This window comes from Anopheles merus, chromosome 2L (assembly GCF_017562075.2).
Source record: "Anopheles merus strain MAF chromosome 2L, AmerM5.1, whole genome shotgun sequence".
NCBI lineage: Eukaryota > Metazoa > Arthropoda > Insecta > Diptera > Culicidae > Anopheles > Anopheles merus.
In genome coordinates, this window is record NC_054083.1 from 32490718 (window position 1) to 32518512 (window position 27795).

The following is a 27795-nucleotide window of genomic DNA, read 5'->3' on the forward strand; positions in this document are numbered from 1 at the left end:
GTGCTGTGATTAAATTTCACAGATTTGTGGAATTTGCGGTACCCGTGCGAGCAATGAGCAATGCCAAGTGCCGATCGATTCGGCGGCGGGGCCCAATTAAACTGCGCGCGGGTACGCGGTGAGCAATTATCTACCGCAGGGCGACGTGCTGCTCGATGGTCGCGGGAAGTTCTGCAGCTTTCAGCAACCGCACCGGGCGCATAGTTGCGAAGGTGCGAAGTAATTTTGCCTTGTTCGGTGTGTGTGAGGACGCTATGTCCTGTCCCCCCGATTGGAACGTGTTTACAAGTGCGTACAGGGAAGAGTTTGCGACCCCCGACGGGTTGCAAATGGGACGGGTGGGAAAGCGGCGTAGCTACGCAGCGTGCGGTATGGATGGAAATATTTGAAGTTTCCGATAAAAATGTCCATTATTGTGCACGGGGACAGTGCAGAAATGGTTGTCGGGTGAGCAGATTGACAGTATTTTACGTTCGTTGTAACACGATGGTTTGTTTAAGATTAAAGATGTATTTTCTCGAGATTTTGGGAGTTTGGAGGTTTTGCAATGTACAAATGATAAAATTTTTGGTTAAATTTTACTTCAAATAATTAGTAACTTCAAAATTATTTGAAGTTCGTTAAAAAATCCAGTAAAACAGAATTGGCAGCTTCAGAAACATACACATATCATAGGTACGAGTCCTAGAATTCCTGTACAAAATCCGACTCCTATCACCAGCATCACCTCGGTTACACTTTTTACATTTTTTAGCCCATTCCAGTTCAATGTAAAAAACCAACACACACACAGTAGCCAGGATCACTCAACGCATGCATGTCCCGAGCGCATATCGACAGCCCATCGACACAACCTGCTCACCGACCCGTGGTCCGGCCGTCATTCTTTGCGACATTCCACCGGAGCTTTCCAAAACCGAATCGCTGCCGAGGCTCCCCTCCACCATTACATTCAGGACCTCCGGGGGATCCGATCTGCACGCGCTGTTGTATGTAAAGCCAAGATCTCATCTGTCCGCAAACCGCAACCACGAACGCGAAGCAAAAGAACGGAGCGAACGACAGGCGAACGAGGGGACCGCGCTTGCAATCACGGCCCCAAGACAGGCATCGCATCTTTTATCATCATTATCATTCACCTCTGTCGCTTTGGCTAATGCCCCGCGGTTTTGCGGAATCGCAAATGTTCGATCAACGCACACACTCACGTATGAGGTGAGTGATAGTAAAAAAGAAACGAGAGACGTACAACATATCTGCAGCAGCAGCAGCAACAGCAGCAGGACAAATACCGTGCAGGCAGCCGTGGAAGAGATGAAGGGTTGCAGTTGATGCGCTGCTGATCGCTTCTGTATTTTCGCCATTTTCGTCGTACCGTCCATCAAAAGGGAGCCCAAGTTTTACGATCACCGTCAGCCATCGTCACCAGCCCTCGAGGGAGATAACAAAGCGAACGAGAGAGCGAGAGAGAGAGAGAGAGAGAGATAGTGCAGTTCGTTGCTAATGGAACGCTAGCAAGCAGCGCTTGGCCAGCGAACAGTTCCCCGCAGCGCCGTTTGAAAGGAATTTTGCTCTGCCCTGGACAGCACAGGATTGGAAAAACAGATTATCGTCGATCGGTGGAAAAACGGCAGAAATTGCCCGTGATCGTTTCCCCCCCCCCCCCACAAAAAAAACGTCAAGAAGCGATCCTGGCGTGGTGGCGGTGGTAAAGCTCGGTCGAGTGAAATTGCTTGCGAGCATAATTCCAGCTAAATGAAAACAAAATGTCTTTCGAATAATTTCGGCTAGCAAATCTTTGCCCGCCGTCGGGTTGCACGGGCTTCACGCAGACCTTTTAGCCGCGCATCGGCCGTCTCGAATGCCACATTCTCAGACCTTGTCCCAGGGAGGCGCGTACCACGAAACACCGTCGTGGTGTGCCGGGCGCGATCGGTGGTGTGGTGTGGTGATGAGCGTTACGATGACGACGAATGTCGTAACATTTGTACAACATGACAGTGAGGACGGCCCATCACCGACGGGCGGTGTCAGGTGGTGTTCTAACGCGGCGCTCGAAGCATTCTAATGCTTTATTTTTCGGGATTTTTGGAAACTAACAATCTCCTTTAACGATTAATGGGGTGGAAGCAGAACAAATGGAGTTTTGGAAAGAAAATGTAAAAAAATGTTTAAAGTAATTAAAATAATATATTTACGCCTAAAGTTATGCAAACAATGCACAAAATTGGCTTGTCAAGAGCAAAATAGAAGATTATAGGGTTATGACCGTTTTGTGTTACAATTGAGTTATTGAAAAGATTATTTCATCAGGAATTGATTTCATGGATTGATTGAAAGAACCTTCTTTTTTTATAGAACCTTCTTCCTATCTATCTATCCATATCCTATCTTTTATTATATAGACTTTTTCAACTAAATTTTAAAGTGTTGCTTGAATTATTTGCCAAAAGTTTGGAATTGCTTGGAAACAGTTTGATTCTCTTTGTAAATCAATAAAGTAAAAAAGAGTTTTCCAACAAAATATAATTACAGGGACGGTGGCACTCTTAAAATTAAAAAGAAGTTTAGCAAATTAATTGCAATCAAAAGTGTAAGCTACACCTAACGGGAAGCAATATTCTTAATTGTATAAATACTGCTATGAACTGCATTCACCAACAAATCATTCCAGTGCTACTAACCTCAGAAAGTGTATTAAGCAGTTAATAAGCCCAAAAAAATGAGAGCTCTTACATTAATGCGACATAATTTTATATGTTGTTCACAAAGCAACCCCCCTCCCCTCCTTGCTCCCAATAGAAAGAGCAAGAACGAAACCGCTCTCCACGCTCTCCAACCAGAATGTCTCTATATCCCGCAAATTGTACCCTTTGCGTGCGTGCCTTGCATTACCCTCTCCGCCGCTCCATCGGTCTCTCATCAGGGGGGAAAACGATTGTTTAATTCGATTTTACTTTACAATGATACGTATTATTATAAGCACTACATCAGGCCGGTGCGCGCATCAACATAATAATTCGTTAGCAAAAACACTTTCCTGCTTGGGTTGCGGAAGGGGCTTGGTGGGGAGGGGATAAAAACAACAAAATCTCACAGTAGACACACACACGCGCGCACGCACACCTTACCAGACACATACCAACAAAATAGAGCACCCCCTTTGGCACGGTGCGTCAAGCCAGCAGACAGGAAAAGAGGTTCAGAGTGGAATGTAATACAAAAAAATCTTTGCACACACACACACAAACACACTGGGTAAAACATACATCGATCTTCCTCCCATATTCCATCAACACGCGGCCAGCCCACTTGATGCGATCATTCCCGCACACTCCGGCGAGTTGGGCCGTTGGGCGAGTGCGTTGGCTTACCCGTTGTTTTAGATCGTTCCATCTCTCCTTCCATCCCGTCGTTGGCCACCCTTCGCGCCAAGGAATCTGTCGCGCAACCCGAACTTGCACCGCGACACAAACACGGGCACACGGGTGAAGCCCGCGTGGAGGGACCGAAAATAATTAGATATAATTTGACGTTTGATACATGATCTTATCCTCTTTTCGCGCTTTTCGTCGTCGTCCGTGGCGGAGACGCGGGGAGCTCCGGGGAGCCCCGGTCTATCAGAAAAAGGGCTCAAAGGGAAAGGTAGAAACAGCAGCAGAGACTTCATCACATGCACACATACACACACATACCATCACCAGGGAAAGGGGGAGAGAGCTCGATGGAGAGCAGCCACGGAAAAGGGATAACAAACGGTGGCAAAGTGTATATTTAATCGATCATTGATCTTTGGCGAAAATATTTTTCAGCTACTGCATTCTCAAGAGGCTCGTTGTTTCCCCCCTCCTCTCCCTTTTCCCTCTCCCACTAACGTGTATCAACAGAAGAACAGTTCGGCTTGACCGTTTTTTGTTGCTGCCAGGTACAGGTTCCTGCTGTTATGCTTCGTCGCAAACCTCCCCGAGGCAAAAGAATCTCCTCTCCCTGCGGGCTTGATTGGAAATCGGTTTTTCGTCATTCTGCCACATTTTTCGCCACAAGCGGTTCGCGGGGTTTTTGGGGCTACATTCTTACCGCGGCCCTCTCGCTGCGGTCAAAATGCACTTGCTGCGACGAAATGTCGTACGATAAATTATTGCAACATTGGTGTGTGTGTGTGTGTGTGTGTGTGTGTGTGTGTGTGTGTGTGTGTGTGTGTGTGTGTGTGTGTGTGTGTGTGTGTGTGTGTGTGTGTGTGTGTGTCTGCTTCTTGTCGCTTTTGATGCTTGTTGTTTGTGTGCCTGCAAGCGCGTGGTTGTGCTTAAATGATCAACCGAATGAGTGGCAATCGGGAGAAGATCATTATGTTATCCGCAACAATCCCCCGTTTGCTTGCTGCAGCGGCTGATTATGGCGATGCTGCGGCTGCTGCTGCTGCTGCTGCTGCGGCTACTGCTGCCACTGATGAGGATGATGATGGAAACACGGTGTACACGAAACCAACAAGCACACATCATCTTTTCCCCTTCACCAGGGTTCCGCCGGACTTTTGGGGAGGGCTTTTTTCAGCCATGTTTCCCTTCTCTCCGTGCGGTGTGTCTCACTGCACCGGGGTTGTCACTGTTTGGCTGGGCCCTGCCAAACGGACGAACGATCGGGTTTGAAGAAGATTTAAAACACGATGACACTGTTGTGTCATTCGCTGGTCGTGCTTGTTGTGTAAATCTTGTTAAAATGTCACATTAGGGATATGAGCGAACGCGATGAGGGGCGATGAGCGAACGAGGCTTTTTGAGCGTTGTTTTGTTGAATTTTGAGCAGACAGTTCCAACTCCTCGTCCACATCGCCCCGTTCGTCGTCGAGTGAGAGGATCCGTTTTTGTACGAATCGAAATGGTATTGGGGGAATTTCGGGTGTTTGCATTTTGGTGTTTTTGTGGTTCTAGGGGTCGATTTTTCCCCCCTCCACCGGAGAAGGAAACATATGCTCCAGAAGCCCCGTCGACGACAACTCGTTACAATTTCCAGGAGGTTCCCCGATACGATCTTCATGACTTCTTTTGGATCGCCCGTGCGGGAGATCGATCGCTGCTCTTTTGCCGAGGGGCCACGACGATTTATGAATTCAATTTGCACAAATTTCGATTGCCAATCTCGATCGCCAACTGCACGAAGGCCGTCTGGGCGAAATCTCTGCACTGCACTCTGGTGCTGGTGGAATTGCGGCTGGGAATTTGGACAGCACTTGGAGCGGGGTGGGGAGAAAAAACACAGGGTAGCAAACGTCAACCAAAACATCACCAAATGCTGACAGTTTGGACGAATCGACGACTCCTTGTTCGATAACGGTGCATCATACTTCCAACAACCCCCACCTTTTTGTGCATTACTGGGCTTGAACTTTTGGGCTGAACTTTTAATCAAACAAAGAGAAAGAAAGGGGAACAAAAAACTGAAGTTCTTTTCTGCCAGATAATGCCTGGCAGTGATTTAGCAGGGGGGAAATATATTGCTAACATTTCCAAGAAAGAGAGAGGGACAGAGAGAGCGTGCGCGCGCGCGCCTCCGAGACATAATGATGCGTTATAAATGCCGTCTTGCTGTGGGTCGTATATCGGGAAGCCCTATCTGGTGCGGGCGACCCCAATTTTTTGCCCTGTCTGCATGTCTCTCTCTCTCTCTCTTTTAGCGATTTTTAGCGAATTGGAACCCGAAGAGTTGCGTCTCTTGTGTGAGTTGATTAGTTTATAATCGTCATAATCAAAGCCGGGTCGGTTATCTGGGGTTCCGTTTTATTCTGTGGCACACTTTGGCTCCATCGGCTTATTAATAAACGAGAAAAATGAGCTGCTTAAGAGCCCCTCGTTTTGCAACTGCTGCTTGCCAAACGGGCACCACACATTTCACACCCCATTAGGGCATGTGTCTTTTACTGTGTGGGGCCGCGGCGCAGAAAAGCAAAACCCGGGCCCTCAAAACTCATCGCGTTAGCAATTTTGCATAAGTATACCGGCGGCGCCCTACACCTACCTACGGTTTTGGGTTATTTATTGTTCGTGTAATAAATTTTCGTGGTAAAAAAGAAAAGAAGAGCGGCATAAGTGTGTGGCTGGGTGCGTTTTAAGGAAGCGAAACAATTTCACACCTCATACGATAATGTCGCAGCATCATCGCACGCTGATGAGGAGCTGGAGAAGGTTTGCGTTCGCCGGAGGTTTATCAAACGAAGCCTGATATCAAATCCATGCGATCAGCATTTGAATTTAATGTCGGTGTCTTATATTTATGGGCAACTCAAGCACGCCTTAGACCGCTTACCACTAATTTTGGCTGGGAGAAGAATTGTATAAAAATGTTGTAGAAAACGCTTAGGTCTAATTTAATTTGAAATCAATCTGCAATATGAATGCTATGTAATAATTAATGTCGTTTGTTTTGATTTTTTTTAAATCAAATTCAAGAAATCAGAAATTTAAAATCAAAGACTTAAACTTAGACTTAAGAGTCTAATTTCTCAGTGATGGATCCTTAATGAGAGCTGATAATTATTCGCAAGAATTAAATTTCTTTGGTTTTTTATGGTTATTGAGGTTGGTTGAAAATTGAACTACTTTATCAAAATAAATGGCTTTTGCTTTAAAAATTTCCTTTAAACCTAGACTTCCGACGTTGTTCCGATGTTGTTGGTGCAAAAAAAAACCCTAGTTGGCTTAACAAGACAATTTCAAGTGAATAATAACGACAAAACTGTCAAAACCTCTATCACATCTACCATTCTACCCCTACTCTCAAGAGGATATTGAAGAATTAAAGATACAAACCAAAAAAACACCAAATCTATTCTTCTCATTCCGGTAACCGATCCCTCTGCTTAAGACAGCGATGGCAGAGTACCGTTTTTCGCGAAACGCGCAAAACCACACCCAAGGATTACAGCCGTACGCAGCTGGCTGCGTGCGAAACAGCATTACCACAAGCCAACAGTGAGCAAGTTCCTCCTCCCCTTGAGCTCATCCCTACCCTTAGCGCCTTCAGCATGCAGAGGCCCTGCTCGTCTCGCGACGCACCAACAGCAGCGTCCCAGTGGGTTGGCGCCCAGCGCACCGAAACCGCCATTCGAGCTGCGCCACGATTCGCCAGCCGCAGCTCCCAGCAAAGAATGTCTGCACCGCGGGTGACAGGAAGCAGCTTTCACTCATCCGTAGCGCGAGCGCGGCCATTTGCAAAAGCGCGACGGGATACCATCATTCGGTAGGATAAAGCGGAGCCGTCCAAAACGGGCGCCGCCGCGGGGCTAGCTTGCGATTAAAAACGGACGCACCTGGTGGTGTTTTGGTGTTGCGTCTTCTTGCGCATATGCGAGTGCGCAGTACAAGCCGCCATCGGGCTGGAAATGGTTCCGGTCGTGTTTTGACAAGCGCTGGGGCGCACCAAAGCAGTTCAAGTAGAAGATACGGCTGGAAAGGCCTGTCGTAGAACCTCAGTGCCACACTCAGTGCACAGATAAACCGGGACCTGCGCTGTCTGCAAGCGCGAATTAACATCAAACGCAACGCGGGAAAAGCGATATTGAGGGTTTTAAACGTGTTTATTTGCCTTAATACACACTAACGCGTGATAAAGATAAGCGGCCCGAATCTGTTGCTTGGGTTAGGAAGGGCTGGATGGATCCGTGAGCCTTCGTCATATCCGTTGCCGCTTTACCCCATCGTTTAGCAACCCGTGCTCAGTGCGGGTACAATAAACCGCGCACAATAATTATTGTCAGCCAGATTAGCGAAACCACTGCCGCATCGCACCAAGGCAAAGTGATCCGTGCTTGTGTGTGATCATCAGCCCGGCTGAGGTGGTGGGTCACACATATGGTGGACAGCCCAGCGCTCCAGAAGGGGCAACCGGGAGAAGTGGATTTGAGCACTATTTACCGAACCGGGTGAAGTGAATAGGTTGTGGTGAAGCTCCGATGCGCCGACTCGGGGGTTTTTTATGGACAGTTTTTGGATCTGACTTCAAAGAACGAATGGCCTAGAAATGCCTCAGCTTTTACTCATCAAAAGTGACTGTCACAATTTTTATCAGAAGCAAACAATTGTCTCCCTTTTTTCTCTCTCTTGCTCTCCTCTCTGTATGAGTGGTAATTTACAAAGCGTGGTCGTTCCACATACACTAAACCAAACCTCACAGGTTTCTGGAGCCAATCGTGCTACAAAATCCAAACCACCCTTCATCCAGAGCCAATCCACCAAACCAAACGCCCCAAAGCCTCGCAGAGATAATCACTCATAAAAGGCACGTCGTTTTGCACCTTCATCTCCAACCCCTTGGTTCGCCTGCCAACTGCTCCGCCGTGGTGGTGATTAAGCGCGACAAGCCGGCTAGCGGCATCCTTAGTAATATCGGGTGGATTGATTTATAGGTTAATAAATTTATTAGATGTGATTTGAGTATAAATTAGTCAGCCGGAGAGTCCCCGGTACCATCGCTCGATTGGAAGATCGTTGATTCGGGCATTTAGGCTCGCCTGCAGGTACGGGTGAAGGCAAAAAACCCGTGGCCCCGTGCGCGTAGTCTTCAACGGCGCGATGTCTTAACTGTGATAGCGTCAGTTGCGATGGCTTCGACGGAACGTCGGCTGCCTGAGGTTGCAGAGTCGTGCCGAAGTTGGGAGGTTATTATTTATGCAATTAAAGAGTTTTGGGAACGGCGGGAGCCTGTGAGTACCGTCTTTATTAATAGCTTGTTCAAAGGGGTTATGGATTTTTGCTATCAAAGCGGGAAGACATTTTGAGGTGTTTGAGTTGGCAACATTACACACCACCACTTGAAAGAGGGGGAGTTGTGGAGAGCGAATGAAAACACGTGCCCAGCGTAGTTACTGCACAAGCTCCAGCAACGTCACCGTTTGACAGGGTCGTTGCCTGCAGTTTGTGCCTGCCAGTGTCCCGAACGGTTCTAACGCTCAATTCGCAGTAACGTTGCCAGTAACTGAAAACCCTTCCGTTACCGAGGTGCCGAACTGTTAATTGTTTGTTAATTATTTGAACAGCGCAAACACAAAAAAGGACCAGTAACCCCCGTTTTGCATGCCAAACCTGTCAGTGGCGTCGTTTTTTTGTTCACAGTTGACAAGACTTTTCATTCGTTCGTTGCAGTTGCAGGCAGCCTTATTTTACTTTTCGGGACATTCTCCAATGCAAACGACGGTGACGGTTGTTCCTTCGTTTACCGGTACCGGTACCGGGGAAGACGGGGGTTGGTTTCGGAGGATCGATTAATCGTGCCGATATGTGTGAGGGCCCGAAGGCCCCCAGGTGATGACGCTTGCTCGGCGCGGCTATGCGAGAGGGTGGCCGCGCACAAACACTGTGGGCTCTCGCTTACCCACGCTGTCAGGGTTGATTGGGTAATGGATTTTCGTTATCGGCTCTGTTCAAGCGTGAACATTAAAAAAAACCCAAACGCTAACGGACAGACGATCGATTCGATTGACGGCTTCGTTGTTTCTTCTTCTTCTTTTACCACTTCTTTTGCTACTTCTTCTACTTCTATCGTTTGTTGTTCCTGTGTTCCGCCCCTACGGTAGGTGCGCCGCATGAACGAAACAAAACTCCAGCGAGGTGGATACGGGGCACAGTAAAAGGTAGTTTCACTTTCATGCGTGCTGTTTTTATTGGCGGGTGATGGGGGAGAGAGTAGAAGAGTAGGAAGTGCGAGTGCATTTTTGCCCATGTCCCCCCCTCGTTGACTGGGTGTTCTATTTGCGTATCTACAGTGTGCACTTCCGCACAGCAAGTATAGAAAAAGTAAAGGTACCGTGCTTTTCGAAATCAAGTCCACCGAAAGGTTCTGAAAGGTGCGAGGGAAAGGCGAGTAAGGCCAGTTCCGCCAGTGTGTGTGTGTGTGTGTGAGTTTGGGTTGGGTGTTTGTAGAGACCGCGACAGCGAAATCGAATAAGCTTGCCGTTGCTGATAAGCGCTAATCGGGACATAATCAGCGGTGCCGCTTTAAGCAAACCCGCCGTTTTCTACGAGCCAATCGATTACCTGTTCGGTTGACACAGTTTGGAGTTCCGAAATTCGGTCGTAGAATCGGTTTGTAATATGTCTAAAGTTAGCTTTAGCGGTAGAAAACATTCATACCGAAACGAAGAGCTCTTTTATTTTATTAAAATATAATTGTGTAGCCACAAAAGGAAACGTTCATCCGATCATCACGATCGTTTCGCTTAGTTGTGCCTGCCTGCCGATAGACAAAATGTTGCAACGTCATTTGATGCATTAAATCTACATTCAAACCCAGACAAAATCAAACCATCGGCAAGATTATCCACAACACAATCCACCCAGTCTCGGTCATAAAACGATCGATTTTGATAAGAAAAATCAAACGAATCAGTTCTCGAATGTCGAATATAACTTAATTTCTGGCTCGTCGGATTGCGCCTTTTTGTCGTAAAGGTGGCACGGCACGGTCTCGCGTCATCCACACACTCGCTCGCTTATCAATGTCGTACCGTCGTTGAGTGAGCCCACCCCACCCTGCGTATGCGTAATGGGTGGGAAAGCACTTAAAAAATGTAAACAAACCATGCCGTACGTACCGCGCCACGTACCACACCGCTGCCCCTTTTGGCCGTTTGGGGTAGATAGTGACGCGCCCTGCATTTAACGCTGCAGCGCGACCGTAGAGAGCTGGCTGCGAGCGCGTACAGCCGCAGTAGGTGAACCCTCGCTCACCTAATAATTATTGCCATTACATTACTCACCGTCATCGCTGCCAGAGGGCGGTCTGCTGTAGTTTTATTGTCACACACGAAAGAAAAAGTGATCCTCACTTCGGATAACTGCTGGACATAGATTATCCGTCGGAAGAAACGTGAACGGTTTGAGGGCTGGTTGTGTTTCGTCTTGGACGACAATTAACAAACAGCTCTGGGTTTTACTTTCTTTCTTAGCTGGTTGGGCCGATCTTCTACCCCGCTCAATATAATGCTCATGTAAAACTGTTTTAATTGCACTTCCCCAGTTTAATTGTAGAAAGTTCCCTCTGAGTTCGGCGAGGAACGCAGGAAAAAAGGGAATACATATGCTGCCCTTACTGATTGAAAGGGGGAAATGCCAGCAGAAAGTTCTTTCGTTTGGTTCCATCTCACTGGGCACACAGGCACGCTGTCGGAAATACAGCCACAATCCTGGATCCAACCTAGATGAGCGCTTGTGTGTCTGCGTTTGGGTTTTTTGTTCTACAGGAAGACGCTTTTCACGCATGGTTTGTGTCCGGGAACAGCGTGGCACCTCTATATCCTGGGCGGGCACCGCCCCTATAAGCAACGGCAGCTCTCCACGTATTAAAAGAGGCAGGAGACAAAAACTCATCAAAGCCTAGAACTAAAGCCAACAGAGCTACGGTGACCACTGGCTGCATTGAGTGCTACAAATTGCAGCCCGAATGCAGTTCGAAGCTGGTGAGGCAAGTTCTTTGCCACCAAAAAACTACTGCGCGAGAACTGCATCGCCCGGGACACCCGGCACAGTTCCATAACCCGCACACAAACATCCCACAGAAAGAAAGAAAAAAGGGGTAGATGCAGTTAAATAGATATCGAAATAGATTATGCTAATTGCAAGGTAGCGCAGACGCTCCCAGGACGCTGATGATGGTGATTATCGTTATGATTATATATTGCGCACTATAAATAGTTTGCTTGTCTCATTGCGCCCTCAAACGGAATGGGCCAGCTTTTGCATACAAAACAAAACATACACACAAAGAGCAGTAGCAGCAGCTCGATGAAATACTTCGCGTCTTGAGTCGTTCGCTTTGACCTGCTTTTGTGCTGCCTGTTTTTTGCTACTCAGTTAAATCAATGGCTTAGAGAGGCGTATAAAGAATTAACCATTCCTTATGGGATGGGTCAGTTGCTGACGGTGACTAATTTAAGTCGGAAGTTGTAAAAATGAATCCTGCGCCCAGGCCCCGTTCACTGACCTTTCGACGAGCGGAGTGAGTGATTACATTGTTTGGCTAATTCGAAAGACGGAAGCATCAGCAGCGCACCTGAGCTGGGCTGGGAGGAAATCTTATGCGAGGGGACCTGTGGGAATGTGTGAGGCGATGTTAATCGGATAGGAGGAGACTGATGAATGACAGCTTGCTTTAGCTTGTTGATTCAGCATGTTTTAGCATGGTTTTAGATAGACAAGATTCAAGATTTCATTGGGAGGACCTTAGAAACCTTTGTAAACATTCATCTAGATCTTGGAGTATAATTTAAAACGGATGCCTGTTTGCTCTGCAGGACTCACAACTTACTCCTAACTGACGTTCTAGCAGCTCAATAATGATTTACAGCCGTTGGGTGGGTCGTGGGATTCTACAACTTCTGATTGAACCTCACCGGAACCTCATCAACCGGAAAGCTCGATTCTCGCTCCCCTCATAACTCAGCTCCAAAGTCATTTGGTTAAAAAAATTAGCCTTTTTCCATACTTCCTGACCTTAATTACCAATTGATCATCCTGCAGTTCTACATAGCTCTCTCTCTCTTTCTGGCCACGGTTCGTTGCCCACGCATCGAACCTTAATGGGATGGTTTTTGTTGTGTGCTTGATGTTGCTGTTTGGTTCGGCTGGATGAACGACACCCGGCAAATCCGACAGTTGCATAATACGCACCGGCGTGTCAGGAGAGCTTCTCACGTTTGCATATCGCCATAAATCGTTACTCAGGGGTTTCGGGGGGGAAAGTCGTTCCCCGCACGAGAGCCCCTTCGTGCGACGCACCTTTTTGATCGATTCTTTGGCTTTTTGGAAAAAAGCGATATGTAAGTTTGGGAAATAAATTTACAAATTACGGGAAGCTTCCCTTCCCAAAACGTCCAATAGATCTATCAAGCGACGTAATGGCGGAGGAATGACTGATGCGCTTCACCCATCGGTTGCTTAATCGAATGTGACGGAACGATGTACACGGGTGAATCCTGCCATCCGAAGCGATTGTTTTATCCCGAGTAAAATTGAAAAGCAAAAAAAAAAGAAACCCATCACAGGAAGTTAGTTTCCAACCGCTTTTTTCCTCTGCTTATTCTTCCCTTTCCTCTCTCTATCACTCTCTCGGTGCATCTATGTGTGTGTGTAGAGCAAACTGTTGCACATCTTATATGGGAGCGCAGTCCCGCAGTACCCGGTGCGTGGTGACGCTTCGAAGATAATGACTCTTCTAGGGTGGGGGCCGCGCACATTAGCCTGACTTCGGAAGACTACATTGCAGCCCGCTTCTTCAAACCCCCTGTGTTTATTTGCTAGTAGAAAGTCCTTCCTTTAAGGTTGTCTCCTGGTTGTCCCCTATCGCTATTCGCTCCGGCGCAAAACGCAATTCTTTGGATGTCGTTGTCGTAATCGTAAGAACGAGGGGTTGCGCTGGCCCAGAAATTGCAATGCATACGCGTCGGTGGGAAAGTGAAGCCGGTACGGGTCAACGGAAGAGCAACAGAAGATCCTACCCCCAGGTGCATGCACGCATGCACTCTTCTAGAAACAGGATGAGCTAATGGCTTTTGCCTTTGTAGTGGGCACTCCCCTCCCACGAGCAACCCCTGACTAACTACAGTGGATCAGAGTCGTGGTGCGGAATCGACGCACTGGCACCACGGAACCGTAGCCCCATGGTTGCATGGCTCATCAGCGAAAGTGACATCTGTCAATTTAGCTTCCTGGCATTGTTGTTTTGTTTCGGTTGCGGGCAAAGCAGAGGGCGGGCCGGCACAAGGACTTCCGGTCAAGATCCCCACGCGTCGACAGCGCTCATCCCCCGATCGGGTTGAGCGCGGAACGGTTTGCCGAGCGGCAATAAAGTGGAGTCGGTTACTGTTAATCACAAGCCCAAACATTACACCGCGCGTGCTAGTACAAGTACAAACGGTTCCACCACGCAACACACACACACACATTTTAGCAGTAGAACATTGGGTAGTAGTGGTGATGGTGAGAGGACCACCGTACATCGGATCGATGCTGGCAAACACAGGGTCGATAGGGTCATAAATTAAAATCCCAAAACTGATAAAATCCGCGTTTCTATGTATTAAAGGATTATGCATCAGTGGTACATCGAGCACCGGAACGGATGTTTGAATGAGTGTGTGTGATGGTGTTGTATGTTAGGATTGGAAATGGTATTACATGCAGCGACCGTTCCCGATCGGATTGAACGGGTGGGAAACTAAGCGTCAGCTACACCTGGTTGACTCGCTCTCGACCCTCGTTCGAAATACAAAACCCAACACGATGGAGGTTCACATTGTTCAAAGGTTTCGAGGCCAAATCTCATTTAAAACATGCGTGAAAATGTGTACAATACTGAAAACATTTCTAAAAATTAGTTGCCATAATCTTTTGAAAATTTGTATCCAATATTCCAATGAACCAATAAAGAAAATTGTGGAATTCATTGTAGATTAGGTTTTTAATTATTGAAAAATTCATTCAGAGGCGATTCAACAGTTTTTCAACTTGATGAGGACTCAAACGATCCACCATTCAAGATTCGTTCGAATAATTATTGTTGAAGAATCAAACACAAAAACAAAATAGAGAAATTTAACAGATTGAGATAGTTTAACAATCTCCCAAATCTAAACCTGATTGCTGGATAGTCAAACATGTGCTTCCATAAAATCCCCTCTGTTTAAAACGGTGGCAAACGGTGTGTTTCAAATATTAAGCTGTTTCTTGTGACATCCTTACATGAAGTCAACTTTTGCCGGTTATGATTCAGTCGCGCTAATACTATCACACTATTTGCTTCGCAGTTGGAACCTACTTGCTTGCTTTTTTGTAGGTGCTTCGAATGACATCCGGCCACCGTACACATTTGCCACCTTCGCGTGCTGAGGTTTTTAGAGGCTTAGCACAGTTAGTTCAATGGATAAATGGGTCCACCCGATGGCCTATAACCAACAAACGAACACACAAACACACACATACACACAGAGAAACGGAACCGAACCTCCGAACCGCGACCATCGCGAGGCATTGCAAAGAACGGAAGCTAATCCGCGGAAAATACGGACCTGCCACTCGGCGAGCGATGGCGGCACGGTTAGTTTGTGTGAGCCTTCGTCTAGTTTTTTGTGTTGTTTTTTTGTTGTTGGTTCCATTGCTCTCCAACTCCATACGGCTCCCGGTGTTTGTTAGGATGAAGGATTTTTGTTTTCCTCCAATCACTACTGCCCCTCCGTTTTTGCTTTCGCACTCTCGCTTTTACATCCATCGATGCCATTTGCCCCCCCCCCCCCCCCCCCGGACGCCATTGTTGCAACGTTGTTGTAATGTACGGCCGATGGAGAAAGCTCTTAATGCAAAGGGGACACAAATGGTTCACGTTCGCTCGAAACGATGCGATGGGGCTGCAAACAAAACAACGGAAAAAAGTCGCGATGCAACACGAGTGCATATTTTCCCCCTCCACAGACGAACTCCACACTCGGTGGAGCAAATTAAAGCCTCGGCGGTTTCGCGACACTAAGTGCTGACAAATGGACGCACACCCGGCTGCTCGATGCCACAAATCATAACTCCCCCGGGGTGCAAGTCAGCCTCACCTGGAATCAATCGGGAAATGGTACATAGTGGTAGTAGCTGCTGGTGGTGGTGGTGGTGGTCCAACATATCCCCCTTCTACACTGCTTACATTGATTTCTGGTACGCTTCTGTCAACCGAATCTGGTGCGCACGAAGAGTCCTTTAACCTTCGCGCTGGATTAGCTCGGCCGGTGAGGCGAGCGCGCTTTTAAGCGTTGGACTCAGCAGCAGCTCCCCGATGATACGATTTACGATACCCCCTACTCATCTCCTCATCGCCCAGTATTGTCTGTGTAGTTTGCCGACGTTTTTTCTTTCGCTTTACCAATCCATTTCACTGCTTCTCTCAGTTCATATGTCTCACACTCACGCACACTTTCGGGGGTTGGGAGTTGGTGGAATTAACATAAATTCAATCGCAAATCTTAATCATTAACAGAGCCGTAGCTGTTTTTCTGCGGTCTATAGCCCTGTGTTATCAGTCATAAAACGCACACACACACACAAGCACGCACACAGACACATTTAGAACAGAAGGATTGGAGATAGAGTTTTATTATTAAAATGTATTTTATTTTATATGCCAGTGTCTGTTCGTTTCGGTTTTGCCCTTCCCTTTCAATCTACAGCCGCCATGCCGCCCACCAGCGGAACGGAACGAACTTCGGCACAAGCATTCGGTCCGAATAAGCGACAGATGCGGCTTAAGACAGCGGAATGCGATGGCTGGATTAAATCATTCACCGGTACATGATCAAAACGGCCCACCTTCGCTGCCAGCAAGAAAGAGTAGCCTGGCCACAGTTACGATCGTGCTGTGCGAGGTTTTTGCTAATCCTTCAAAAACTGCTCCGCATCCCCTGCACCCTGTCGCTTGGTCTCGGTGGCCCGAACGTTCCCGCGGTGAGTTCCCGCTTAATCGGAGGAAGAAAGTATCCCTTCCCCCCACCCAGCACGGTTTGCTTGTCGCGCCGGGGGAAGGGGATTCTTTTCCAAAACGCGGTGAGCGCGGGAGCTTCTTTGGAGCGGCGTCCAGTTCCATTAAGCTCATTGAAATCACCCAATCAACGATCGCAACCTTTTGCGCGGAAAGTGTTTCGGTAGCCTCCACGCACCACCGATGATAAGGATGATGATTGAGCCGAACGGTGGATGACTTTTGTGCAAACAAGAAAGGAAAAAACGACCAGATAGCAACAAAAAAAACAGCAACCAGGAGCATTAAGGCGAAACACGATCGTAAAGTTAATACCCGCGCACACACACACATCCAGCTAGGCTTCCAACCGGAGTTTCGAGCTCAAGCTCAAGACCGATTTGGATCCGATTTGAAGCCGAAGTGGCTGCGGCTCAAAGAACGTCGCCGTAGCAATCAGCACGACATTGGGGCTTTTGGGATGGATTTAAATTCTCACCTAATTTCATACGCCCGTCGGGTTGGATTTGGTTGTGGCGGGTGTGGCGAGGTCGGAGGCTTGATCCGATCGCATATATTACCGATTTCCTTTGAGCGCAAAAAGAAAAGAAGCGAACCTAACACGCCCGGGGACAACCACAGTAGCTCACCGCTGGACATAAAGGTACACGGCGCGGAGTCGCGGAGTTCCTCGAGCGCACGTTATAAGCTTGCGAAGCTGTATTTATTCGCTCCCTGCTTTGTACATGTCGTTTTTCCTTCTCCTCCTCCTCCCCTTCTCCCAATTGGCTCTACCGGGCCAGGTATTTAATATCGTAATAAATATTAGCCAACCCCCGGCCAGTTTTGGAAGACACGATCGTGTCCAGTTTGTTTCACTGCTCCTTTCTGGTTGGCGCATCTTGCGGAGCGAGAAAGCATTTGCTACAAAATCAGAGTGCCGCACATTTAATCTGTAACATCTTCACGCACAAATTCGCGAAACGATCGGCCACAGATGAGTCAGTGGTGTGTGTGTGTGTGCGCGCCTGTTTCGAGATTTGGTGCGTTTTGTGTGTTTTAAGTTATGTGTGTCTTTTTATTGAACGTGCTTGCGAAACGAAACGCGAAACGGAAGGATACGAAACGATGTTGTTATGGTCACATTCCGGCTTTACTTTACGCGTGCATTTTGTGATGAAACGTATTCGAGGGAGCGAGACAGTGCGAGAAACGGAGATAGCGAAGGAATTAGCAGGGTACGGGCACGAACAACGCGCAGCCCGTGTTTTGGGACCAGTTAATGTATGAAAATCCGTCAAAAGATTTAGCGTTTTCACTAATCACCCCAAATCCGCCGACCTGTGCGAATGAGCTCGTCGGGCGGGGGTTCGGTGGGGCGATCGCCGTCGTTTCTAGCGTGTGTGCGTTTTGTGGGGATTTTTATTTTACGAAGATCGAGTTTTGTGTGTGTGTTGGGTGGTTGTTTTCTTCACGAGCAGGCTGCAAAGTTGGAGCCGAAATTAATCCAACAGCAACACACAACCGAACCTCGCGCGCGATGAGAAACGGGGCCGGTGTGTTTTGAATAATCTTGGATTAAAGCAGAGCATCATAATTCTTCCAGAGTTTCGTTGCCACTTGGCACTAACAACAACGGCTAGTCTAGCAAGAGTTTGGATGTTGTTTTGGATCCAGTTTTTTTTTTTTTGTAAATCAAGTACCTACTAGAAGCTCACTGTTTGTTACAATCCAACGAGTGATAGGTACATAGCATCTCACTGTACTACTAAGTACGGCAATCGCGCACATCAAACAACTTTAAAACTGCACAAACCTTCGTTTTTATTATGCGTACGATTAGTATGATTGAGCGAGTTTTAATCCGACCGAGAGCGTTCTAAAGTTTTCGCTTGCGACTTGTCCTATAAATAATTCGCTCAAAACTCAGCATTTCTGTTACGTACGGAGGGAGGTAAGGAAATAATCTTATCCCGTTTGCTTACTTCCCGCTTCGGGTCTTCTCCGCCCGCTCAACAGTTTCTTCCTACAGTTTCCTGCCAAGACTAATGTTGACGGACGGATAATCTGTCCCCACTGGCGTTCCCTTTTTCACGTGTGAGGTTCCTTTATGTGTGTGTCCCCACTGTGTAGGGTGAAGAAACCTCGCGTGCAATCGTAAGAAAGTGTCGCAACTCGAGCACGCACACGCAAAAAAAAACACACACACAAACACATACCCACAAGGGTAAGCAAGTAGCGCGAACAACTGTAAGCGCGCGCGTAATGTCGCGACTGCCGGCCTTTTTCTGTCCCGGAGGGCCCATGCCGGATAAAAGTTAAGACTTCAACCGCACCCGCACACTACCCCACCTTCCGTGTGTGTGTGTGTCACACAGCGCCAAGAGCATGGGGAACGCAAACCGGCAAACCGTGAAAATTTTAATCCCACATATATTAATCATACAATAAATTAAAATAATCCAATCGGATTTAAATAATTAATTTATTTCGTATATTATTTATTTCCTCATCTTTGCCTGGTTGCTGGTTGGTGCATCTGCGCGAGTAAGCTAGAGTGGAATGGTGGAGCACGACACAGTCGAGCGGATAAATCGCACTCCACTGGTTACCTTAAGGAAGATTTTTCCAGCAAATCTGTATCGCAGCCGGTAGGTGACGGCTCCACAAATCACTCCAGTGGACTCCAATCCGGCTCGAAGGACCAAAACTGGCTGATTGAGAGGGGGGGGGGGTTAAGTATGACACGAGCGGATCAGGTAAAACGGTATGTACCACTAATTACTTGGACCGACCCTTGGAGTATGACTTGCGACCTTAATGTCCAACGTGTTCGTGCGAAAGACGTAACGTTCATGTACACATACAACCACAGCCGCATTTAAACAAGGAGTGAGTAGGAATGGGGAATTTTCTGTTGTTATTTTCACCCCCAATGTGACACGATTTCGATCTTTTCAACTCTCCCCCCCCCTCCCCTCCCATTCCATCCCCGCTAAAAGCTAAACCGATGAGCGCTATCGTGTGCAGGGGAGGATTTGAAGTTACGTTTGCTTACTTTAATGTTTTTATTCTGCTTTACACTTCCTCCAAAAGAGACAGGGCCAGGGCAGGACCTTTCTGGAGTCGAAAGGCGTCTTCATATAGTAAACCTCAAAAGGCGGCGGAGGCAGGGCGGGGGGTGTCTAAGAAACATTCCAACCTCAAACGGTGCGGGAAGAAGCGAAACGGAACGCGGCGTACCGCTCGAACTGAACCGCCACGCCACCGCGATGCCTTAATCCGGGGATTATATTTATTTTCAGTGAGTGAGCTATAGCTTTGGCCGATTGAAATAAACAGTGCCAGTGCCGGCAGTGGACTTTTGAGCCGGCAAGGCGTATCGCTACCGGCATGTCTCGTACCGTCCTTGGGAATTTGTGAATAGTTGTGATTTGTGCGTGTAAAGTGTGAGCCACGGCTTGGAAGCAAGTGACACCTTTTTTTTAACATCAAACTGGAACGCTCGCACAAGCTAATTTAATAATACAATAATTCTCAAACCTTACCACCACTCTCTTCTTTTAATAGCAGCACCACACACACTACTACACGTACTACACAAAAGAAAACATGTGCCATTTCATAGCGGCGAGTACAGCGGCCAAATCGGTGCATAAATTTACTACTCTTCGCACTGTGCGGGGACGGGATTGCACCTCTAATCGCTGTATGCATTTCATTCATCATTAAAGCGCCCCCCCCCCCGCTCATTGGCTTGGGCGTTGTAATTACAGCGCGCACTCACACAGCCGACACAGCCGGCAGCCGGGTTTAATTTTTAACCTCACCGGCAAACCACCACTACCGGCTTCAGGTGCGAAGAAGATGGGTCCCAAGGCCGCCCAAGGTGTACAGGGAGAGGTGGCCAAGCGCGCGCGCGCGCCCTTTCTCATTACGGCGTTGTGAGGGCAGCAAATCAAGAACCCCATTTGCTTTTGCTTTGCATAATTTATCACACTTGTAGACGTATGTTAGTGTGTGTGTGTGTGTGTGTGTGTGAGGGGATCTTGTGTTTTATTCTCCAGTGGGTGGCGGGGGTAAGAGAGATCGACAAACAGTCACAAACCGTGTCCATATGTTCCGGTTCCTTCGACGGCAATGAATAAGATATTCAATAATCTTCAACTCGACGCGGCAAGCTTCCAATCCCAAACCACCCGACCCGATCCGGTGGGCTGGTGGTGGTCCAGCAAGCCTGCCAGTGAGTGTGCGGAGGATTATATAAAAAAAAACCACCACCACCACACCATAACCCACCGGCAGGCCAGATTTACTCGCTATCTTTACGTCCGCTTGTGGCTACCGTGTCGTGGGTGAAGCGTTGAAGAATTATATTTTCTTGTTGAGGAAAAAAAATGCATTTCAATCTTGGTTTAAAACAACAAAAAACCGTTCCAAGCATTTGTTGCTGGAGGAAACATGTTCAGAAGCAGCCGTAAATACGTCCAGTAATCTTTTGATGCAATAATTTTCCCTCTAAATCATACGCGATTTGCAAGAAACAGCAGACAAAGCACGGCACACGAGCAAACACGCTCTTCATATGCCAATTTGCACTGTTGGCCGGTTGGCTTGGGGCCGAGCTTTTGTTTTCTGTGCCGTTGATGCGGCGGTTTTAAGTCCACCAATGGTCCACCCGTTCCGGGTGGAGGTCAGAGCGTACCAGATGGCCACGAATCGGCCAGTGTGCTAAGAACGGAGACCGCACCGGAGTCGCTTAATGCGCGCCAACAATCCGTACCGTGCAGATCAAATCTCTTGACAGTTAAGCCGTCTGTACACACACACACACATACACTGGCACAGTCAATCTGTAGAACTGGACACACTACCAAGGTGAGCTGAGTCTCTCGAAGGCGATGTAACAGTGTGTTAGCTGATCCGTCGGCGCGAGGAAAAGGATTAGGGCGAAGATTAAAGGCGCGCACGTTCGCGCACTCGAGTGCCGCTGTCTGGGACGGACCGAGTTAAGCTACCGAGGCAACGATTTACGTGTGAAAAATACATCACACTCCATCTTGCGAAACCCAACGCTCTCCCTGTTGCCTCCCTACCGCATTGTCTCACAATCAGCTTATGGAGAATTCTTCTGCCCTACTGCTAAACCCCCTCAGCCAGTCGGCTTATCTGGGCGAGAGGAGATGTGTGTCGTATATTTTTTTTTTCGAACTGCTACCCAAGAGCAGTGAAAGAGAGAGCGAGTGAGAGTGTCTAAAGAGAAAGAATATATAAACGACTATCCCGAGAATTGATTGCATTCCGATTTGTCCGCGCTGTGCAACAGGGTGCAAACGAATGTTAAATGCCACATAAAAATATCAAAAGTGATTAACCATCGGGCCACGTAGGGCGCGGGGAGGCGCGCAATTTTACGATCTTAATCCCGGGGTCAGTCGAACTTACCGAGCGCGGCCAGCAACGAGCCGGCCGGCCGGATTAGTGCGAGTCAGATGAGTGAGAAATGAGTCAGCGCCCGAGGTTTTTGTAATTCTAGCCCTGCTTGGCCAAGAATCAACCATAAACGCACGAGAAGCAGGAAGGCAGAAATCGTTCATTGTGGCAAAACCAAAGAGCTAGACACTAGAGGAAAAGTAAAACTAGCTAGTAGTAGGTGTGCGTGTGTTTTTTTTTCTTTCGTTTTTCTTCACCGACAACGGAATGAAAATTGATACGCGCGCTGGTCACGTAAATCAATTCGACGTGACGTGGTGGTGGTGGTGCGGGTAAGGATCAAGTGGCCCGCTGTTTAGCGCAGCACCACCGTGAGCGATCCTCTTAAGATTTGTGGCCGCGGGGTTGGGAAAATAAAAGAAGGATCAGCTTGCATTGCGCTTTGGAGGTGCCACACTGATTCGGGGCGTTTTCCCTCGCGCGCTCGAGAGAAGGAGGAGGAGAGACGGATTACATCACGCACGCGGTAACCTCACGGTGCGACCTTTAGCCTTCCTCCGGTCGCCTCCCTACACGCGTGTGACATGCTAATGCGGGTCAACGATGTTAGTAAGTGCGTTTTTATTTACTACAAATCTGCTATCCGCTGCCCACACTTTCACTTTCCCTGTTTCCCGCTGGATACGCTGTGGCGCACATTGTGGGGTAATTGATGTCACGTTCTTGGGGCATTTTCCCTGCCAACGTTGAATTTATTGTTGTTTTTTTTTTAGGGTGGAGTGCCGTAGAACGTGTGTGATATGTGTCGCCGGGCGAGGTGACATGATATCGATAGGGCATAATCTTCCAACGATTAGCAAGCAGGATTATGGGATGTAATGCTCTTATGATATCAAGGTTAAGGATCAATGGAGAATGGTTCTAAATGGATTATGTCCAAGACATAATATTCTTGTATTTTGTTTAAACTTTTTGCTAAGTTCAATTAGTCCATATCAAAAACATAAAAATCAATATGCATCTTTTAAACCATTTCCGTTGAAACAATATTAACAGAAAACTGGGTGTAAATCAAGCTAATGAAAATCAACCTGTTTATTCCAAAGAGTAAAATTAAAAGATTTCCACTGTTTCTGTGGCTGCATGTAATACTGAGTATCGTTAATTAAACCTGTGATAGCTAATAAGAAGCGTTCTAATAGAGTGTTAAATATTTTACAAAATTGTAATCATAACCTCTAAATACTAAACAAAATTAAATTTAACATTACAACACAAAAGTTCAGCTGTTAATCTTTTTTCATTTTCAAACACTCATTCGCCTTCACAATTCAATGAGTGCAAAACAGGTCACAAAAATCTTAACAAAACACACAATTTCAGCATCAATTAGAGGATCATTTTTCAAACCATCCTATCCTATCTACACGATACGATCAATAGAAAGTGCACTGAACCTTGCGGGAGATTTACCTCTACTGCCTGGTTTGCAGATGAATAGCGAATGTGCTGCTACATGGAAGATGGAAATAATGAAAATAAAACCCCTTTATGCCTTTAGTTTTTAAGAAGAGTAGAAAAAAACGGCAACCCCATTTTTACAACAGGACAACGGGTTAGGAACACAACAGCAGAAGAGATATATTTACACATCTTTCTCGTTGGTAAGTGTGAATGGGGAAAAACGGCATAAAAACAGAGGGAGTGAGAGTTAAAGATCACGGGCGCATCCCAAAACGCGATGCACCTCCCCGAACAGGATGTCTTATATGGCTCCGCAACAGATAGAACTGCATTCACAACCGTTCGCACAGCATCAAGCCTGCTTTGGATTAGGAGCATTCAGGATTTCTTTAAGGTGTGCCTGCAACGGTGAGCGCTACAGCAATCCATGCAAAACAAAGACACCGAAAAAAGGTGCGAAACGAAAGTCCTTGCAAAACGTACGGAGCGATAAAAACAATTCCTTAACGCAGGAACGAGTGAGCGAACGAGTGGTGTTATTTTATTTTTTTTTGCTTTGTTCCATTTCATTTTCGGGTGCAATAAAATCGTAATTCGTTACGTGCCCTCTATCCGAAAAAGGTGTCGTCCTTTGCCACCTTGTTCGCCCTGGTTCCCCTGCCGCCGACTTCGGTCGGCAAGGATCGAAGGCTGAAGGATATGGCAGCAAGATAAAAACGATCAGTGTAAACATAGCGTTTCGGGAACCCCTTGGAATGGAAAACCATATCCTGCGGAGGTATGAGGCACGATAAGCAGGCATCGGAGAAAGGAATTGGGACGAATTAGAGACGAAATAACAAACACCGCAACTAAGCCCAAAAGGCAGGACCTTCCTGCTTAACAAAAGTGTCCTGACCCGGAGCGGTGTGTACATACACAGGACGCAAAAATTGTTTGCGTTTCACATCACCGACACGAACAAGGATCGAGCTCGTCCGGGACTCTACTCTGCTCTGCTCTGAGCCCCATAAATCATCGTCTTAAGTCGTCTGCCCAGGTTATTGGTGGAAGGTTCATTAATCTCGATTAACGCGACACGCACGATCGAACCACGATCGACCCGCCGGTAGCTTCTTCCGGCTGGCGGTGACGTCGAAAAATCCGTCCCCGTTTATCCAGCTCCGGACATCCGTGCGTTCCGTTACGAAAACGGGGATGATTCGAGCCCCGAAAGACGGATTATAATCCGAGCGTCTTTGTCTGGTCGAACGCATGCTGCCGGCGTTTTTTTATTTGTTGGAGTTGCTCTCACTTCCAGCCACCCCGTGGCTAGCTTGGCCTGGCCCTTTGCAAGATAATCGGTGCAAACACAAAGTTCACTCCACACGCAGCCACGTCGCTTGCAATGCGGGAATAGAACTGGATTAAAACATTCCCAAACGTTCTTGGCCGACTTACGGATTACTTCCCTATTTTTATGTATCTCTGCATCTCAAGCTGACCTGCCAACCGTGCTGAGATCTTCAGTTGGCCTAGGGAGTCCACTGGGATTAGGGAAAGACGGAAGCATTAATTCGATTTATGACAATTAATCGATTGTTAGCTAATGAGGAAGATTTCTTCACCAGTGGTGATGCAAACCGCGGCATCGCCACAAGGGAAAGCTTGCAATCATGTTTCATTTTTCGTAGAACTAGTGGCAGACTACACTCGTTGAATCATCAACCCTGACAATGCCATTCTGGAAACGGTCGTTTCGTTGTTTTGTCTCGTATGCACAGTTTATCGCACTCCATACTAAGGCCAGCATACGAAGGTCAGTCATAGGAGGACGCTTCCGACAGACGAGACGCATCCGATGAATAATGCCCTCGAAAGCATCGGCGCGCGCGGGCTCGCCGATAGCAATGGTCCCCGCCAAAACGACGTCTGGTGCCAACCACTATCACTACACACTACACTCACTGCCGGGGTCACATACATATCCTTAGCATAGCGCTTCCGAATGGGAATCCGATATCGGGTAGGAGAAAGTTGCGCTTGATAACGGGCAGCATAGGCCCGTTGTAGGCGCCGAACCCTAGGGGCGAGTGCGAGTGAGGACGGGTCTCAAATGGTCTTTGCGGTAGTTCTCAAGAGCGGAAGTGCTAATCTGATCTGGACGGGCTGGTTTGAGTTTGGTTCGGGGTTTTGTTTTGTTTTGTTTTCTTCTTTATCACAACTCAAACCTCTGCAGATTAAGCCGAATTGGCATGGAATCACGCTTGGAGGTTCCCGAAAGTTTGTTGTTAAAGCGATGACTGAATTTCTGCTTTTGGGTGATAAACGTTCAATTCTCCAAAAAAACAAAAGCAAAAAAAAAAATTGCTGTCATGACGAAGCGATAACAACCATAGGCGATCTTGGATGGGTCTATTTAGGTTCCCATTTCAGAAGTCAAAGTTTCAATCCAGCACCAAGTGTCATGTTTTCCTACTGACTTTCCTAATCCTCCGTACAGCACCAAATATCCCATTGTTTTACCGTACCACTTATGCATAAAATTGCAGCTTATCCCACCGCCGACACTCAACACACACACACACAGCAAAAGATCACGGCCGAAGTCCAGGATTAACAAGATTAAAAGATAAGCATCTTAGGATCTTGCATTTTGCTCACCGGCCCAAGCTCAGAAGCTGCTAAAAGTCAAGTACTCCGGAGCCTCATTACCATCCGAACATAAGGTCACGTACCCAAAATGGGATGATCTTTCGATGTTAGTTTTTCTGTCCCATTTCAATTGAGCTAATGTTTGTAGGCACTCTTGGAAAGACCTTGTACAGGTACACCGGTATGATGGAAGAACGAAAAAAAAGGATCACCTCGTCCTTGAGCCTCCCAGCCGGTTCCGGTTTTAGGTGTCTTCCCCTAATTAAGCACGCCGCAACTCACCTGTTCTCCAGTGCTGGCGGCGACCCAAGCTTCAGCGAAGGTTTCCATTGCACTCTGAAAATCCATGCTAAACAACATGCACCACGCCGTTTGCTGAGCCTTGCCGGTGTTGCCGTGTTCTGCTGCCACTGATCACACTCACACTGCACTGACCCTCGATCGTAGAGTCGGGGCTTAGTCAATGTTTTCCAGGCTGCTGCTTTCTCGCCTCAACCACTAATGTCATGACACAGATTAGAAAACACCGATAATGACAGCTGATCTTACCAACTCCACAATGCACTGTTTCCACTCACGGACTCCACTCACACTGTTTATTCACACTGCACACACCGTGCCCGGTATCCCGCTTGGCAGGCACTGGTTTAAAATTCTCGAAAACTTCCCCAAAATTCATCACACCTGGACACAGGTGGTCTGTAACATTGTCGATGGTGGAAAACTTATCGCCTGGCATACGCTGACTCAAAACCTCTCACGACCGACTTCGGTTGCGCGTTGCGTTCGACTCGACGGCTAAGGATTAAATGCTAACCGAGGCGACTGTGCCGAACCGATGAAGAGGTGAGCTTCCCGATTCCTTGCTCGTGTCCGGGAGGGTGAGGGGGAAGGGGGACCTTTCGATAGAACGACCGGGGAAGGATATGGAGAGCCTGTTGAGGGGGAGCCTTTCACATAATCGGGCCACCCCGTTCCGGAAGCTACCGATTTGCGCGCCTTTCCGACAATCGGATCAGCTTCTTTGCGTATCGTGTCGGGAACCCTTATTTCGGTTCGATTTCCCACTCACACACTCACTCACTCGCTCTCACTGTACCGATAGGGGGTGGAATGCAATCGTCACCCCCCGGAGCAGCTTTTGCTCTAGGAATGATCAAAATGGCAGTTAGTTTTATGATCGCAAGATCCTAGATCACACTATCACAATTGACACTTTGTTCAAGCACGGTGATCTTCCAGTGGTAGCACTTTGTAACAGCACTCGTATCAAATATCTTCGTCCATCTTCTTATCTCACCGTAATTGCTTGATTGATCGTGATTTATCATAAACCGCTTCTACCCGCTCAATTGTATGCTTCACGCACATTCACGCACGAAAGTATCAAATCACTATTATTTCGATCACAATTTAAAAAAACCCGACCTTACGGATTCCATGAACGTTCACGTTCAAATCTTATGCACGCATCGTGCGTGCTTGCACCGTTGACCGAGTCGTGCGACGACAGAATACACGGAGCAGAATCGCGCAACGAACCACTCTGGTCCGGGAAAAACAAGGGACTAAAAAAAAGTACGCTCAACCCGCACGGTGTTGCCGGATCCGGAAGATTTCACGCATGTAGGGCTCGCTAGAACGTGCTGGAGTGAGCGAGTCGGCCCGCTGTGTCGGCATGGTGTGTGCTCGTTCTTGCGCAGGCCCGGCAAGCGAGGGAACACGATGCAGCAAAACCGAACTGGCTTCGTTGGATTAAAAACAGTGCTGGACAGTTGGTGATGC

General features: G+C 47.6%; 1 protein-coding gene across 1 annotated transcript in view; it reads right to left on the bottom strand.

Annotated features, from left to right (window-relative positions):
* The window catches only part of LOC121592471 (WD repeat-containing protein DDB_G0292056), a 102112-nt gene extending 74553 nt beyond the window's left edge, over positions 1 to 27559 (bottom strand). The window contains exon 1 of the mRNA XM_041913941.1: positions 26293 to 27559. Coding sequence (XP_041769875.1) covers positions 26293 to 26370 — 78 coding nt within the window. The 5' untranslated portion in view covers positions 26371 to 27559. The remainder of the gene's footprint in view (positions 1 to 26292) is intronic.
* Positions 27560 to 27795: the final 236 nt, after the last annotated feature.